Raw genomic sequence first — 17,858 nt, 5'->3', positions numbered from 1 at the left:
AACTTACCGTTTAGACACTAACTCCCCACCACCTGTGTGTGTATGTGAGAGAGAGAATGGTTTTTGGGGGGAATGTGTTTGTTGTTATTGCTGTTGACACTATTACAGATGTCCCCTATTCCCCTCCCTTTACCCACCTCAGACCATGCCCTCCCTCTGCCCTCCAGGCCTTCACCACGTTGCTGTCTCTGTCCATGGGCTGTACATATATGTTCTTTGGCTAATCTCTTCCAGTCCCCCCCACCTTCCTCCCCTCTGAGATCTGTCAGTCTGTTCTATGTATCTATGCCTCTGGTATAATTTTTAAAGTACTAAGAAGTAGTGAATGGCAGTTTCTGGTTTATACACAACTTCTACACCTCCCTTCTATAGAATGGTCCATTAATGATGACCTAAAGAACTCCTCCTCCCCCACGTATCATCATTTGCCATATTTCTCTGCTTATATATTCCTTCCCTTCCACACCTGTGCTAACCTGCCATCATTACAGAGTTCTCACTCCAACCCAAGTGCCAAACTAAGTCTGCAATTTTGGGGATAGATCTGATGATGATAATGGAGAAGGAGAGCAAAAAGAAAACAGAAAAGTTCACAATTTATCACTACTGCCATTCTAACCGACGCTGGCTCTCAAGCAGTATTCCAAGAGTACATATCTAAAGTGTACACAAAAGGCGAGGGCTTTTTGAAGATTTAGCAGCAGACTTACACGCAGGAAGCCCTTTCCTCCTCTGGCCAAGCTATCTCCAAAATCTTTAGGTTGTCGACCCATCTCTTCTCTTCTTTTTTGCTGATATTCCTTGTCCAACGTAATTGCTGCCAAACCTTTTCCAACAGAACCAGTGATTCGAGATACAACTCCTGCTGCACCACCTACAAAAGGCCCAGAGAAGTAAGCTGCATTGTTTCTTTAACAAGCATTACCACTGTACATAGCACATGAATGCTTGAACTAGCCGCTGCTTAAAATTCTGTCTCATACATAAAAATGCAAACATTTATTTTTTGTGTTTCCCATTTATCAAGAAGAGGAATAAAACTATTTAAAGTACCTGGATTCTATACTACAAAAACACAAAAGATCCAGCAAATCAGTGTTAAGAACAAGAGAACACATCTTTTAACAGGGATTATTAGAAAAGTCATCTTTCTATAAAATACAATAATTTTTTCATAAACAATGAATTTTATAATTATTATACTAAAACATACATATACATAAATATGTGGTACATACCTACAGTGTGTCCAAAGAGACTTCTTACCCCAATCACTAACCCCTCAGCAAATTCTTCAGGGCCTTGTACAGCACCCTGGCAAAAAATAAGAAACAAAAAATTGTTATTTAAAATAGAAACAAGTTTAAGACCATTAATCTAGTATTTCAGGGTTTCCATGAAGATATAGAATCTGTAACAAGCCATAACAATGTGATGACACAGTTTTTGCCCTCAAACCCAAATATTGATGGAACACCTATTATTTTTGAAGACACTTTCAACCCACGTGATCTCAACATACCCTTTAAGATGACAAAAATTGAATAGGAGTAACCCCTGGCCTCAGTCACAATCTGAAGCTGCCCTCTCAGCACCAAGTTCCATCAGAATCTAAACAAGCCCCACTGGTAATAAGACTGAGCCCACACAGTACTGGCTCCCCTATGCTCCCATTTATTCTCTCTGCTTTGTCCTTCTGAAACCCTCACTACTTTGGGCTCCTGGATCCTTTAAATGGAGAAGAACAGGTTAGAGTAAAACTTGAATATAAAATAAAGTCAGCTTTTAATGCCCCATTAGTTCCTTCCATAGTGGTGAAACAGCCTTGAAATGGTCTTAATCTATGTAGCATTCTTCCTTACAAGTGCAATTAAATCCTGGAAAATGTGGGCATGTTTTATTGCCCAGACAACAGAGTGCTCAATTAATTCTAACACAATTGTTTAATGTCATCTCAAGTAATTTTAAATAAAAAATAGAATATTGATATATACTTTTAAATTTTATTAAATTAATTGGGGTGACACTGGTTAATAAGAGTCTATAGGTTTCAAGTGTCCAATTCTATAATAAACCATGTGTATACTAAATTATTGTGTGTTCACCACCAAAGTTAAGTCTCCTTCTGCCACCATATATTTGGTTCATTTTACCCTTTTCTACCTCCCTCCTCCCTCCGAACCTCTGGTAACCACCATATTGTACCTATGAGTTTTTGTTTGTTTGTTGCTTTCTGCTGTATTTTTGTTATCTGAATATTATTCAATTCCCAAATACAATTAAAATACAAATTATTTGTCATTAATAAAAGAGAACATACATTTTCCTACAGCTATACTTAAATAAATAAAAGACCAATACCTGGAAGGGTTCATAGAACAAAGCTTCAACTCCTTCAGATAGACCTCTAAGTAACCCAAATGGGTTTCCAAGCACATCCAAGCCCAATACAAGGACATACATCTGTTTCAAGAACTAAAAAAAAAAAGGAATTTAAGTCCTTTATAACTATTGGAAGAGACAACAATTTGATACAATAGGAAAAAGAGGGAGTACTGGTTAAATTAGGTTGTTAAAGGAAAGCAATGCAGAATAACCAGTACTATGTTTACTACATGTTCACTAATTGATCTTTCACAATGTGGAAGGCAGTATGCTAGTACTTTACATGGGGCTTTCAAATTAAATGGAACTAGGATTGAGGCACAGTCTGCCATTTAGCAATTATATAACTTTAGACAAGTCACTGAGTCTCTAGGCCTCAGTCTTCTCATCTGTAAAGTGGGAGGTGTATTATACTGACCTTGCATGACTGAGTATGGATATTAAGTGAAAGTATAATTCAGTAATTGTTCCTTAATTTTAATATTGTTATCATCACTATTACTATGAAATTAAATAGGGAATAACAACCAAAAGAAAAACAAATAAAAATCTATGCCTATGTGAACATTTAATAACCAGAATGTCTCTACACACCACAAGAGAAAGCACCTTCCAGCAGAGGAAGGAAGGAGAATGGAACCTCAGTACCACAGTAAGCAAGAGTGCTCCTGTGCCCTGAAACAACTCCTTATTCTGGGTAGTCAAACTGAACCACAGAGTAACAGAGTCATGCGGAGGAACCTGCCTTAGAATTCCTCTTGCAATTCTACTAGAATATGCTTAGAAACTGCAGTCACTGAAAAAATAAAGTGTAATGATTCCTAAGTCATTATTCTTTCCCGAAGTGAATAAATATATATTTGCAAAGGGGAAAAGGCACCAGAAGAAACTTTTAAAAGGGTATATATAGGGGGAAAGAACTAAAACAAATAGAAATTAATCATTCAAGGAAACTACTAAGTAATGAGATTGCAAATTGGGGTAAATTAGGTAAACATTACTGCATACCACACAATCACATATAAATGTTTTATTTTGACATTTTATGAAGCATATTCCTTATGAGCTATTACGATAGGAAATTACCTGTTCACTGTAATGTCTAACAACACTCCACATGAGCTGATCTCTTTTATAAAACTGATATCGAATTTCATAATAAGCAAGTCTGGGAGAAGAAACAAAGATTCAAAGGTATTAAGATTATATTCTGAAAATAAAATATTTAAAATTTCAATGATTAATTATTGCTAATTCTTTTACAATTAGATCTGTACATCTGCCACATATATGTTTGAGATCTTGACATTATGGTAACAAATTTATTATTTACATAGTATATTCTCATACAAGTCTTTCATAACAAATAAAAAGGTTTAAAAAAGTCAACCATAATTCCCCTGTACAGTGAATTTTTAAGTTTTTCTTTTTGTGATTACCACATTGAATCCTTTCTTTTCTCTTCTATGAAATTTTAAGATGTTTAAATTCTATATGCAGTTTTACACTTAACATCTGTATTAATAAAAGTGTAATATAAAAATCAACTGAACAGCTGAACTGCGGAACGACCATCCAGAAGACCTTCCCGATGAAGCCAGGGCTGTGAAGGCCTACTCTTGCATGAATTTCATGCATCAGGCCTCTAGTCCTATATAATAAAAGGCTAATATGCAAATTGCCCCCTCGGGATTTCGACCATCTGCGAGTTCGACCGCTCACTATGATGTGTGTTGACCACCAGGGGGCGGCCAGAATGAAGGCCCCAGCCAGCAGCCGGCACCTGGGGGAAGGAAGGCTCTGATTGGCCCTGATCGCGGGCCAGGCGTAGGGACCCTATCTGTGCATGAATTTCGTGCACCAGGCCTCTAGTTGTGAATAAATATTTATCTCCATTACTCAAAATTCTATGTAACCCTTTTGTGTAAAGTATCATAACAATTCTTCCACTGTCAAGCATTTCCAAATTTTGAATATAACTCTTTCGTTAAATTTAAAGATATTTTTTATGGAATTCCCCCCAAAATAATTACTGAGTGAAAAACTAAAAACATTAAAGACTCTTGATATATATCGCTTTCCATTCATACAGTTTTTTTTAAAGGTACCATTTTCTCAGGCTCACCCCCTTTTTGTACTAGAATTGCTCATATTTTGAAATCTTTTGATAATTTGCTTTAATTTTCATATATTCTTTGATAAATAATAAAATGTAATATTTCAGATCTCTATCAGCCACTGTATCTTCCCTTTTGTGAGTTATCTCTTACTGTCTCTGGCAATATGGCATTGGAATCTTAGCTTTTTCTCATGAATGTTAAATAGGAAGACTCTTAATCCTTTGCATCATATTTTCTCAATTATTTTTTAAAATTTTTCTTGATTTTTTTATAAAGTGTTTCCTTTACGTTTAAACTTAGACTTCCTTTATTCAGAGACCTGATAGCAATTAACTTCTATTTTTTCTTAAGTCTTTTCAACTTGAACTTTATATTTAATTCTTTGAGTCCACAAAATTTTATAGTATACAAGTGAGGTGGAAGTGACATATATTATGTCTTTTTCTCCAAGTTAACTACTTGTTCCAATCCCATAGATGAATATTCAATTCGATAAACATTCCTTGAATATATATGTTTCTGGCACACATTAAGTATTATAATATTAGATGCAGCAAGGAGTTATTATCTATAATTTGCCTTATGATTATACTGAAATCTTACCCTGTAGCTACATATTTCTGAATATAATTGTTTTAAAACATGGTCAATATATAATATACTACTAAAATAATTCAATTTTTATTCTACATTAATGTATTATCAAGATAATAATAACTTAAGAAAACATAAGATTCTTTACCTTATCTCAATGAGTAAAATAAGCATACCAAAAGAGACTAATTAGAAAGGAACCAACCTCTTCAAGTTTAAGTGGTAAGACATTTTTCTAAGCTAACATTCTAGCACAAATGAAGAAAATTAATATCCAGAAAGATAACCTTGGTACAAAAGCCTCCCAATATAATATAAATCTTACTTAAATATAAGATCATCCACGTCAGTCAAAGTAGCACCTATGCTTTTCAATAGCAGATTGATGGAATGAATTGCAATCATTTCTTGTTTTTCTTTGTCTGATTCTTCACCTCCAGAACCCAAAGACAGACTCAAATGTAACTAAAAGAAAAATACTGTTCAATAAATACAAGGTAAAAACAAAACAAAAACATTTACATATAGATCTTTTAGATACAAACAAATGTTGTATCTTTCATTAGGGTCCTAAAGAAAGCCATCATTTGTTACTCGGTATATAATTATCACAGAATAGCTCATTCCTACCTGATTCTAATATTTTGTGAAATATAAATTAGTCTGCTCCAAATGTAGAGCTATAATTTTATTCAAAGTGTTTATATAGAGGGCCCAAAATACTTTTAAAAAATAGCATAATCATTTTAGGAAGAAAAATTTCAAATGGCACACAAGTAGGCTACCAGTCAAAATAATAGATAATCCATTATTTTCATCCAATTAAGGTAAATAACTTATGGCAACAATTAACTATAACAATTATTACAATTACAAGTAACAATAATAACAGGTAACAGTAAGTGACCATTATGGCAACAATTAGCAAGTTGCTAAGTAAGTTTTTAAAAGAGTAATAATAATGTATTCAGTTTCCACAGGCCCTTCAACTCAGTACTTAAACATGAGACTTTTACATTCCCATTTAGCTTATTCTACTTTTTGCTGTATCATTAGTGCAAACAGTGCCAGAAAACAGGTCAAATTGTGACCTGTGTAAACAGAACAGATGACTCTCCTTTCTCATTCTGCCATTCCCTAGGCATTCCACCTAACCGAGATAGAGTTCAATAGAACAGACTTTGGGTAAGGCCAGGAAAGCCTGGTTGTTGGTTTTTTTCTTTGATGTGGACTTTTGCCCATCTGCAGAGTCAAGAGAGTGTTGGGATCCAGGAAAGGTAAGCTTAGATGGATAGAGATCCAGCCTTTCTCTAGGGCAAAGTCACCATGGGATAAGAAAATAACTATAGTTCATAATCTTAATTATTCAACTTCATGGCACAATTCCCAGTGTGTCTAAAAACCTGAATTATCAATCTTTAATACTCCCTAAATTATAAACTCCATGAAGTCACTCTATAACTCCCACAGAAACTTTGATTGTAGCCATTCAATAAATATTTCTTGAAGGTATTATTCAATCTCAGAAATAACTTATTTCCACTTAATGCAAAAGAAATTGTGTGTAAACTACCACATAAAACAATATGAATTTTAAACCTAACACAGGATATGTCTGATACCACCAAACTAATACGTCAATTTAAAATAATTCCACTTTATAAATCCCTCACTTAGCTGAATGGATTGGTGAATGCTACAGAAAACAATGTGCTATGAACAGTTTTTGAAAATGTAATGGGTCATCAATATTTTAAAGAGTTACTTAATTGTTAATCTGCCTCATTACACAAGTTTACAGCATTATGGTTGATAGCATTTGTGAATTTCCTGAGCAGTCACCTTCTCCTATAAAACCTAAAAAGAACAACAAAAGAAGAAAAGGAAATGGGTTCATAAAGTACAAAATCAGGCAAGTGAAAGGTATCCAATTTTCTACTCCCTTAGTTACAATCAGATGTTGGAAGAGTGAAAAACACCACATCAACAGTATAATAGCAACTTCAGCGTTTTTACATTCTGGTGAGGGCACCCATTATAGCTTTGTTTTTAAGCAGTGGTAGTAGTTACAAAGTGCAGCCAAGACATTAAAGGTTGGTGAGCACTTCTTTGCTTAATTAAGAAATGCTTTTGTCAGCTTCTTCCTTGAATAAAGGGGTTATTAATTCAAGACTAGAAAACAGGCTCTGGTGGTTTCTCTGTGGGAATTATGGTTGTATATATGTTACAGAGAACTATCTTAATTATTTCAACTTATCAAACAAAATTCCCACCAAATATTTGATGCAACAAATTAAAATCCACAATTATACACAGACCCTTTAAAAGTTGTACAATAATTCTGCCAAATTTTCAAAATAATCACAACAAACCTTAACAGGAGAAATATGGAAATGTTCAAAGAAACTAAGAACTGACATATCGGTCATTGAAGTCTCCATTAATTCTGTGTTTAGAGCATCAATATCTTGCTGGATTAACTTTGCCTGAAAAAAACAAATAAATCAAGAATTTCTATTTTAATTTTTTTTCTTCTACTACAGTTATTTAAAAAAAATGGCTGATTTAATTTTTCATATTTTATAATTTTCCCAAGAAATAAAAATTGTTACCCGTTTTCTTTCAGCTTCAGGGTCAGTTGCTGGGGTAAACAACGCAATTATAGCTCCCAGAAATCCCTGATCAACCTTTAAGGCCATTTCCTGAATGAGGACCATAAAATACCTGAGGGAAAACATTTTTTTTTTTAATGGAAAAGGGTTTCAAGCCTAGTAATTTTAAATGCTTCAAATATGATTTTTGCCAAAAGCCATAGTAAGATCTTGTTCCTTCATCTCTTAAAATGTGTCATGTTAACAAGTTCAAAGTCTAGACTGAGATTTTTTTTTCATTACAGATTTCACTGAAGGTGATACTTAGCATTTAAAGTCCCAAATTCCCACACTTACCATGTTACAGAAAAGTCAAATACAATGAGATGATATAGCATGTATTATCCTTTCTTTAGAGTTCACAGCAATTACTTTAAAGAATACATCTCACAAATACATGTCACTTATATTTCACTATTTTATATACTAATTGGAGTAACAAAGTAGAGAAGGCATTTGAAGGAATTTTATATTTTACAATATATAAAGGCTATTATTAAAATAAGTTTCAACATAGAAAATTACCTGGCCAAAAGTGGATTAGTATGTTCAGGCAGAAAACAATTTATTTTCAAAGTAGAGTCTTATTTTAAATTCCTTTAGATAAAGGAAAATTTACTTACTTAAACTGTAAGACTTTACTGTACTCATTAAATCTTGTGATGACACTCACATCAATGAAAGGTTTGGGTTCTAAGGGGAAGAAATAAAACAAGAAAGGGGCCATCAAGCTTTATATTAGGTAAAAATATTATTTACTTAACTTTTATAAACAGAGTATATTTCAACTTAATTTTTTTACAGATTCAAAAACACATTTCCTTACATAATTCCTTATTTATATAAAACAAAAAGGAAATTAAGCAAGAGGATTTACTATTCCAAGTTTACAGAAGAGAATATAACCAGCTAAATAACTTTTGCCTGATATAGAGAAATTTTCAACTTAATTTTTGTTTTTTACCTGAATCCAAAGCAATAGATTTTGGAGGGGCCACAGGATGAAACACAACAGGGAACATTGTTCCTGGTAACTGATTATCAACCTGGGGGGAAAAAAAGGAAAACTAACTCAGCAGGATTACAAATAATTTAAACTTTTCGTTTCAGAGGCAATATTATAGAAGATGTCACAAATGTCATCATAATTAAGTATCCATATGTATAAGTGGTACTATTAGAAGTTTCACTTTAAATCTAAAATTCTTATATACCTCAGCAAGGGCAATCTTTTTTATATGAAGGAATATGTAAATATCCTCATCATTGCATTAACATTACACAGCATGTACATCATTAATGGAAATACTTGTAACTATGGATCATGTGAGATTTTAACTATGTTTAATTTAAATAAAATGTAAATAGAGACTGGGTATGAAATCAAATGATAGGTAGAAAGAAGAAAGAGAATAAAAATGTCCTAAATAATATCCATCAGTTAAAAGGAAGGAAAAAAAAGAGAGAGAGAGAGGAAAGGAAGGAAGAAGGGAAGAAGCAAACAAGCTGCCAAAACAACCTCCAATGCAGCCTTGCTCATTTCCAGGTAGAATGACAAAAGAAAATCCTATTTGGGGATCTCATGAAAAATTCAAAGGAGTATTTAAAAACTATTTCAATGAAAGAAATCACTCTTGCAGGCTAACTGGTCAAATTAAATAGTCTCAACAGTGACAAAATCTTTGGACTTCAATGGTAATAGTATGTTGAATCCACAGGATATTTTAGAGGAGAATAAACACACAAACAAAAAGAAAGACATTAATTACAATGTATGCTAGAATCCCCAAGACTCCCAAAGTGATTAGATACAGATGCTCCTTCACTGACGATGGGGTTACATCCTGGTAAATATCATAAGTTGAAAATGCATTTAATATTACCCTGCAGAGTATCAGTTGTTGCCCTCATGATCACGTGGCTGGGAGATGTGGCTTGCTGCCTCTGCCCAGCATCACGAGACTATTGTACTGCATATCACTAATGTGGGAAAATGTCAGAATTCAAAATTCAAAGTACAGTTTCTACTGAATGCTTATTGCTTTCACACCATTGTAAAGTCCAGAAATTGTGATTCGAACCATCATAAGTCAGGAACTGTCTGTATAGGTACTGAAGTGAGGATGACAGTGGTACCTGAAGCCAATACAATCTGGCCCTCAAACTTCTCTGGTGAGGAGACTGCTTAAATTCAATTTGAATTCCTGATAAAAAATCTCGCTTTATAGGGCACGGAATAGGAAGGCGCATTTCCATTGGCGTTTTATCAAAATTGACCTGGGGGAAAAACAAAAAGAACATGTGTTGTGATGAGCAGGAATTAATTAGCACTGTAGTCCATTTTAAATACTCATTTACTCACAAATTGAAAGGAGAAGATGTCGTAATTTCTCCCTCACCAAAATATCTACCTTAAGGTGAAATACAGTTGAGATGTTTAAAACAAAATCATCTCTTTTCTACGAAAGTTATGAGGAAAACGAAAACAACTGAGAACTTTTCAATTACATAAACTGTACTTAAGGTAAGTCATGCTTTATATTTTTAAAAAAACCTCAATAGTAATGGATAATCCTAGTCATTTTTAAACTTTGTTTTAACACAGTTAAACAATGAATAGTTGATAGCTTATTTATATCTGACACTAATTGTACAGTTGTTTATTTTCATTTGCGCATGGCTGACATTTATGGGGGAGGGGGAGCATCATAGCTGGTAGCCAATGCAAATTCAACCAGCTTTGGGAGAGGCTTGCTGCCTCTGCCCAGCATCACGAGACTATTGTACTGCATATCACTAATGTGGGAAAACGTCAGAATTCAAAATTCAAAGTACAGTTTCTACTGAATGCTTATTGCTTTCACATCATTGCTTTCACAATTTCACATCAGAAATTGTGATTCGAACCATCATAAGTCAAGAACTGTCTGTATAGGTACTGAAGTGAGGATGACCGTGGTACCTGAAGCCAATATAATCTGGTCCTCAATGAATTATTAGTTCATTAATAGTAACAAATGTACTATTTCATATTTGTAACATGTACTATTTCATATTTGTAACAAGAGAACATGTTACTCACATATACATAATTAACATTGTTAGGTGAAAATTAACATTGTTAGGTGAAAGAAGCCTATCATAATTAACATCAGATATCAAAGACAACGAGCTGTATGACTGAACCAGTACAAGCTAGAAATTGCAGTCAAGATTCTGGGGTCTTCTTGGAGCAAATTAAGTTTCAGAGTCAACACTGTAAGGGCCTAAGTCAGGGGTGGGCAAACTTTTTGACTCGAGGGCCACAATGGGTTCTTAAACTGGACCGGAGGGCCGGAACAAAAGCATGGATGGAGTGTTTGTGTGAACTAATATAATTCAAAGTAAACATCATTACATAAAAGGGTACAGTCTTTTTTTTTTTTAATTTCAATAGTTTTATTCATTTCAAACATTTTAACAAGAATAATGTAAACACTAATTATTATAATTTGAAACTTCAAAAAATGGAGGAATCATAGCACAATAACATACCTTATATTGAAGATGGCAAAGGCAAAATAAAATTGCCTAACAAAGGAAAGGTACAAAGCCTTTCAAATTAAACTTAAATATAATAAAATAATTTAAAACTAAAACAAATAGAAAAGAACAAAATGTGTAAACAGTAAATTAAACATTTTCTTTAGTGCAACTTCCAAATTATGCCCGGGACATAGATGCAGATGGCAATGTAGACTGGGTTGAAAGGTTTTTGGTCTTTAAAACATCAACTTCAGTGGGAACAGTATTGTTGGTCTCCTTTTTAGCTAATGCTCTGATACTGTGCTCTCCAGGGGCGTGTCTCCCTACATCACCACGATAAGGTGTCTACGCCTTCCCAGAGTGATGTCGGGGGACGCGTCTGTGGGCATTACAAGGAGCCTCTGGAAGATTGAGAGGTTGTTCCTTCTACTGAATGGGTGGATATAAATCCGCCCACTCAGAAGAAGGAGCTGTGGCCGTGTTTCCCCACGTTGCCATGTTAACACTGCTGCTGGTGAAGGAGCGGAGGGGAGAGCAAGAGAACCCTCTGCTCTTTCGGCTCTGCGGGCCGGATAGATCAGCCGAACCGGCCGGATCCGGCCCGCGGGCTGGAGTTTGCCCACGGCTGGCCTAAGTACACCTTTGTGGACATTTCCCCATATCCAACTATCATTCAGATTTAATGAATTTAATTGAGCTTGTTTTCCATCATTAAAATAGATAATTTTGTACAGTCATTATTAGACAATACATATTGGTATAATTCAATACCAATAAAAAAATATTTCAAGCAATCTTAATTTCTCCATAATCTTACTGGCAACAAAACTAATTTTGTGAAACTGTCTTGTAAATAGATTATAAAAATGTACTACAGCATATAATAACAATGTATTTAATTAAAAATGTACTAATAAAAATGTATTAATAAATATTAGTCATGCCAATCCTACTAATAAATGAGTTTATTTACTAATGAATTAGCTTCCACACACACATTTTTATTTGGATAGTAAAATTTTACTTATTACCACCACCACCAACAAAATACAACAAAATCAAAAACAAAAAACTCTGATATACCTCAAAATTATTGTCTAGCTTAATCCAGCCATGTTGTTTTGCTGCTTGATATTTCTTATAGGACTGTTCCAGTAACATTATGTGCTTTTGATTAAAAGGCTTCCATTTCTGTTTTGGTTTCATCTCCCAAATAACACCAGAACTAAAATAATTCATAAAGAAAATTAAATTAGGAATACATATTTCAGTTTGTGGAACTGTCCTTCAACTTAAAATTATTGCAACTATCACTCTTCTATTAAATTACATTTATGCAAGAGATATTTTTGAAATGCCAGAATATACCTGTGTTATAAAGTAACATAAGGAAAAGAAGCAGTGGGAAATGTTTTTTTATCACGAGTTGACATCAATCAATTAAAGAATTGGCAAACTTTTTGGAAGGACCATACAGTAAATATTTTAGGCTCCATGGCTGAGACAACATTAAAGTTACTATGTAGCAACTTAAATATGAGAGGAAAAAAATCTTCCACAAATTTTTTAATTGATGAAATTCAAAATAGAAAAGTAACAATTGTGTATAATTTTTAAAAACACAAATCTATTAATAATGAGAAAAACACATTTTTATTTTTAAATTCTTTTTTTTTTTAAAACAAACCTTCTTTTTTTTTTTTTTTAATATATTTTATTGATTTTTTTACAGAGAGGAAGAAAGAGTGATAGATAGTCAGAAACATCGATGAGAGAGAAACATCGATCAGCTGCCTCCTGCACACCTCCCACTGGGGATGTGCCCGCAACCAAGCTACATGCCCTTGACCGGAATCGAACCTGGGACCCTTCAGTCCGCAGGCTGACGCTCTATCCACTGAGCCAAACCGGTTTTGGCTAAATTCTTATTGATGTATAATTAACATAAAACAAATTAGTTTCAGGTTACAACCTAATTATTCAATATTTGTATATACTGTGAAATGATCACCACAATAAATCTTGTTTGAAAATATTTTCACCTATTTGTTCTTTGCTAACTATTCATAGAGGCTAATTCTTCAGTCACTTCAAATTCAGCACTGCCTTCTCAAATATGCATACAACTGAGCAGTATTGGTAACATCTGTTGACTCATCAAGGGACACGGAAAACCACTCAAAATAACTGCCCTTGTTTTGTAATTGACTACTGATGCTCTGAATGTCCTCAATTCTTCAAACAACTGTTCTCACCAAAAGGCTAATGGTCCTAAGTTTATTTTCTCTGGATATATTTCTTCAGCTGTTACAATCATATTATTCAATTAACTCACCACAGTTAAAGGCTTTCCTTGCTTGACTTACAAATGAGTCATTCAAAACTAACTTTGCTTGTAACCTCATTTTATTTTTCTAAAGAAAAGCTGCTGTGAATAGATATTTAGTCTTAAAATTTCCTATTTTTCTAGCCATTGCTTTCCTGAGAGTCGGGTATATTGTGACACGTGCTTGGTTTGGAAATGTCAATATATATTGGATACTTTTAGCACAGGGCTAAAAAGAAAATATTCAGATGTCAATTAAGCATATGAAAAGGTGATCAACATCATATATAATTAGGGAATTGCAAATCAAAATAACAACGAGATGCCACTGCACACCTATTAGAATAGCCAAAACCTGGAACAATGACACCACCAAATGCGGGTAAGGATGTGGAGCATCAGGAAATCACATTCATTTTGCATTCTCAGTGGGAATGCAAAATTAGTGCCGCCACTTTAGAAGACAATTTGGCAGTTTCTTATAAAATTAAATATACTCTAACTATATGATCCATCAATCATGCTCCTTTATATTAACCCAAATGAGTTGATAATTTAGTATCCACACAAAAACCTGCATGTGAATGTTTATAGTAACTTTACTCATAATTGCCAAAACTTGCAAGCAACCGGGACTTTTAGTCAGTGAATGGATAAATAAATTATGGTGCATCCAGACATGAAATATTATTCAGTGATAAAAATAAAAGTTATCAAGACATAAAAAATGAATAATCTTAAAAGGACATTGTTAGGTGAAAGAAGCCTATCTGAAAAGGCTACACACCACCCGATTCCAATGACATGACATTCTGGAAAACTTACAGACAGTAAAAAGATTAGTGGTTTGGGGGAAAGAGGGAGGGATGAACAGGTGGAGCACAGGTGACTTTTAGGGTAATGAAACTATACTATACTAGAGGCCCAGTGCACAAAATGTGTGCACTCGGGAGGGTGAGCAGGCTCAGCCCAAACTGCAAGAGGATGCAGGCCAGGCTGAGGGACCCCACTGGTGCATGATCGGGGGCAGGAAAGGGATGTGTGAGGTTGGCCAACAGGGGAGGAACCATGGGAGGGCTCCAGGGCGTGTCCAGCCCGTTTCGCTCAGTCCTTATCAGCCTGACCCCAGCAGCAAACTAACCCACCGGTTGGAGCATCCGCCCCCTGGTGGTCAGTGCAAGTCATAGCGAGCGGTTGAGCGGCCTTAGCATATCATTAACATATTATGCTTTGATTGGTTGAACGGCCAACCAGGCAACCAGACACTTAGCATATAAGGCTTTTATATATGATGATACTGTAATGGTGAATACATGTTATACATCTGTCAAAACCCATACAATTTATAATACAAAGAGCATTTCTAACATAACATAAACAAGGGACTTTAAATAATAATGTATCATTATTAGTTCATTAATAGTAACAAATATACTCACTATTTCAAGATATCAATAATAGGGGAAACTTGGAGGTATATGGGAACTCTACACTCAATTTTCTTATAAACCTAAAACTGCTCAAAAACTAAATCTATTTTAAAATACTATGTAACTGACTTACTTTTCCTCAGTACACATCCTTACTGATGTGCAGTGTGTCAGAAAAAAGGCACGCAAGTTCTTTTAGATGAAGTTTTAAATGACCTTATAAATAAAGGCCAACCTGACAAAATACTGTAATAGCATATATAATATTTGTATAAATACATTATGTCAAAGAACAAGAAAGAAAAGAAAAATGGATTTATATTATTTTAAAATGATTTTCATATTTAGTTTAAAAACACAATACACTTGAAAAAGGTTTCTGTACTTATGGTTTGCCAATGACTGCCTTATTTTAAAGCCAGTCTAAGACTCCACTGATGAAATTTGATAAATAAACTTTAGGATAAAAAAATAATAATTAAAAAAAAAAAAAAAAACACAATACAAGACTGAGTCCTGGCTGGGTAGCTCAGTTGGTTAGAGCATCGTCCCCATACACCTTGGTTGTGGGTTTGATCCCTGGTCACGCACATATAAGAAACAACCAAGGAATGCATAAATAAGTGAAACAACAAATTGATGCTTCTCTTTCTCTCTCTCTTCTTTTTCTTTCTCTCTCTCTCTCCCTCTCTCTCTCCCTTCCACTCTAAACAAAATCAATTAATCCATTTAAAAACTTTAAAGACACTATACAATACTGAAATGTACACCCAAGAGAACATGTTACTCACAGATACATAAATATATTAATATTAATGGTATTGTAATAGCATTTATAGAAAGTTTAATCTGTCAGGTGTTGTATAAAGTGCCCTATATTGCCCTGGCCAGTTTTGCTCAGTGGATAGAGCGTCAGCCTGCAGACTGAAGGGTCCCAGGTTCGATTCTGGTCAAGGGCACATGCGTGGCCTGTGGGCTCAATTCCCAGTGGGGGGGTGTGCAGGAGGCAGCCGATCAATGATTCTCTCTCATCACTGATGTTTCTATCTCTCTCTCCCTCTCCCTGCCTCTCTGAAATCAATAAAAAATATATTTTAAAAAAATAAAATAAAGTACCCTATATACATGGCTTCTTTGTTTATTCAAATTTTTATTTAACTAAACACATAAATATTAAGAGATTCTATGCTGATTGTGCATGATCACATGTTCATCATTCCACCCATTAGCCTCCAAAAAGTGAGTCTTTTACCAGTTAGTGTGATCAGAAAAACCAAATTAAATAAATTCAAATATTTTTCTTATAAAGGTATAAGCAGAACTAGAGAAATTGGTCCCATCACTGTTAGCAAGTTCTAAATAATCACCCATTAACAATTATGTACCCATGTCAAATACTGCCTCCTCTATGAACCTTTTTTCCAATTTATCTGACCCATGTGGTTGGCTTTCCCTGACCCCTGCCAGTTTCTCCAGCCTCTACCACACAAATTAGTTGCTTCTACGAATAACTCTGCATTTCCACTGTATGTGTGCATACTTCTTTGTAGCATTTCTTTGTGTTTTTATAGTTCACTTAGAAAAGCACATACAAACAACAAAGAAAGAAGCAAATCTTTTTTTCCCCCACCAACTGAGGATGAATATTGTAAGGGCAAAGATATTATCTTAGTCACTTTCTATATTATGTGGTTTTCAACCATCTAGCTGTGAAAAGGACTGTTCCATAAAGTTTTCCTGAAAGAATGTACAATATATAAAACTCAGAATAGGTAAAAGTTTACTCTCAAATTTGATATTATGACCTCAATGTCTTTTAAAGATTTCTGATGCCTTATCTTCCTTCTTCCGTACCTGGTAATCCCAATATATGAAACTTCTTGCTTCTTTTCATTGTTAACCAGTGAAAGCCCAAGACTATGAAGAGAAAAGGTTATTTCATGATCAGCCTGCTCCATTTCTTCTGCCTGCAGTGCTTTGGAAACCAAGGCAACATCATCTGTGAAAAGCAAAACTCTCTGGCGTCCATCCAGGAATGACACCCAGTGTATCTGGATGTTTGCATCATATGGAAACTGTCCACACTCATCCTGGGGGAAAAGAGACTTTATATTAAACCCACTAACAGTTTTTATTCCATAAAGTTGAACTGCAGTAACTAAGAAAGTTCATAAAAGTTTAAAAAGCTTGACTATAATGATAGAGGCAATGCATTATTGTGTAGCCATGGTTTTCTGGAGAAGTTGATATTTTAGGAACTGTATTTCAGATCTTAAATAAAATTTGTTTCTAAATTATAAAAAAAGGCACTTAGCAGAAACAAGAATAGCCTTCAATGGCACCAAAGCCAGAAGATGCTTACTTCTCTCTAATATGGACAACAGAATGGTTCAGATGTTTATTAGACCTTAGGTAAAACTAACCTAGTTTACTTTTGTTTTAAAATTTTATAACACTGAAAAAAATTATATACATCACACTGTTAAACAGTCAAAATACGGTGATCAATTTATAGTAAGTTCACCAAGAAAAGCCTGAAAATATGATGCTTGATTACTGTTTTCAGAGATTAAAATAATGATTCCTCTTCATCTGGGCTTAACATAAATATAACCACAGTTGATTTCAACAGGTAGTACAAGTACCTACTACGTGCTTTTCATTTCTTGCTTTCTCAGGAAAAAAAAAATAAAGGATGTTAACAAGAACAAGAGTATGGAAATAGTTTTGTTGTTGTTAGAAACAGAGGCATGAATACATGGAACAGACTGACAGCTGTAAGAGGGGGGGGTAAGGAGGGGACTGGATGAAAGAAGGTGAAGATTAG

At 34.4% G+C, this 17,858-nt stretch overlaps 1 protein-coding gene across 4 annotated transcripts in view; it reads right to left on the bottom strand.

Annotated features, from left to right (window-relative positions):
* VPS13C (vacuolar protein sorting 13 homolog C) overlaps positions 1-17,858 on the bottom strand; it is a 202,931-nt gene that overhangs the window by 21,670 nt on the left and 163,403 nt on the right. For all 4 annotated transcript variants that reach the window (XM_080660478.1, XM_080660479.1, XM_080660480.1 and 1 more), the window contains 12 exons: positions 16,886-17,121; positions 12,359-12,500; positions 9,887-10,027; positions 8,715-8,796; positions 8,374-8,443; positions 7,712-7,823; positions 7,472-7,585; positions 5,425-5,564; positions 3,472-3,553; positions 2,362-2,475; positions 1,239-1,314; positions 711-874 (listed from right to left, as the gene is read on the bottom strand). In XM_080660478.1, coding sequence (XP_080516604.1) covers positions 711-874; positions 1,239-1,314; positions 2,362-2,475; positions 3,472-3,553; positions 5,425-5,564; positions 7,472-7,585; positions 7,712-7,823; positions 8,374-8,443; positions 8,715-8,796; positions 9,887-10,027; positions 12,359-12,500; positions 16,886-17,121 — 1,473 coding nt within the window. The remainder of the gene's footprint in view (positions 1-710; positions 875-1,238; positions 1,315-2,361; positions 2,476-3,471; positions 3,554-5,424; positions 5,565-7,471; positions 7,586-7,711; positions 7,824-8,373; positions 8,444-8,714; positions 8,797-9,886; positions 10,028-12,358; positions 12,501-16,885; positions 17,122-17,858) is intronic.

The sequence above is a fragment of the Plecotus auritus genome (assembly GCF_963455305.1).
Source record: "Plecotus auritus genome assembly, chromosome: 1".
Classification (NCBI taxonomy): Eukaryota; Metazoa; Chordata; class Mammalia; order Chiroptera; family Vespertilionidae; genus Plecotus; species Plecotus auritus.
Note: the sequence above shows the minus strand (reverse complement) of the source record. Positions and strands in the feature narration are given on the sequence as shown.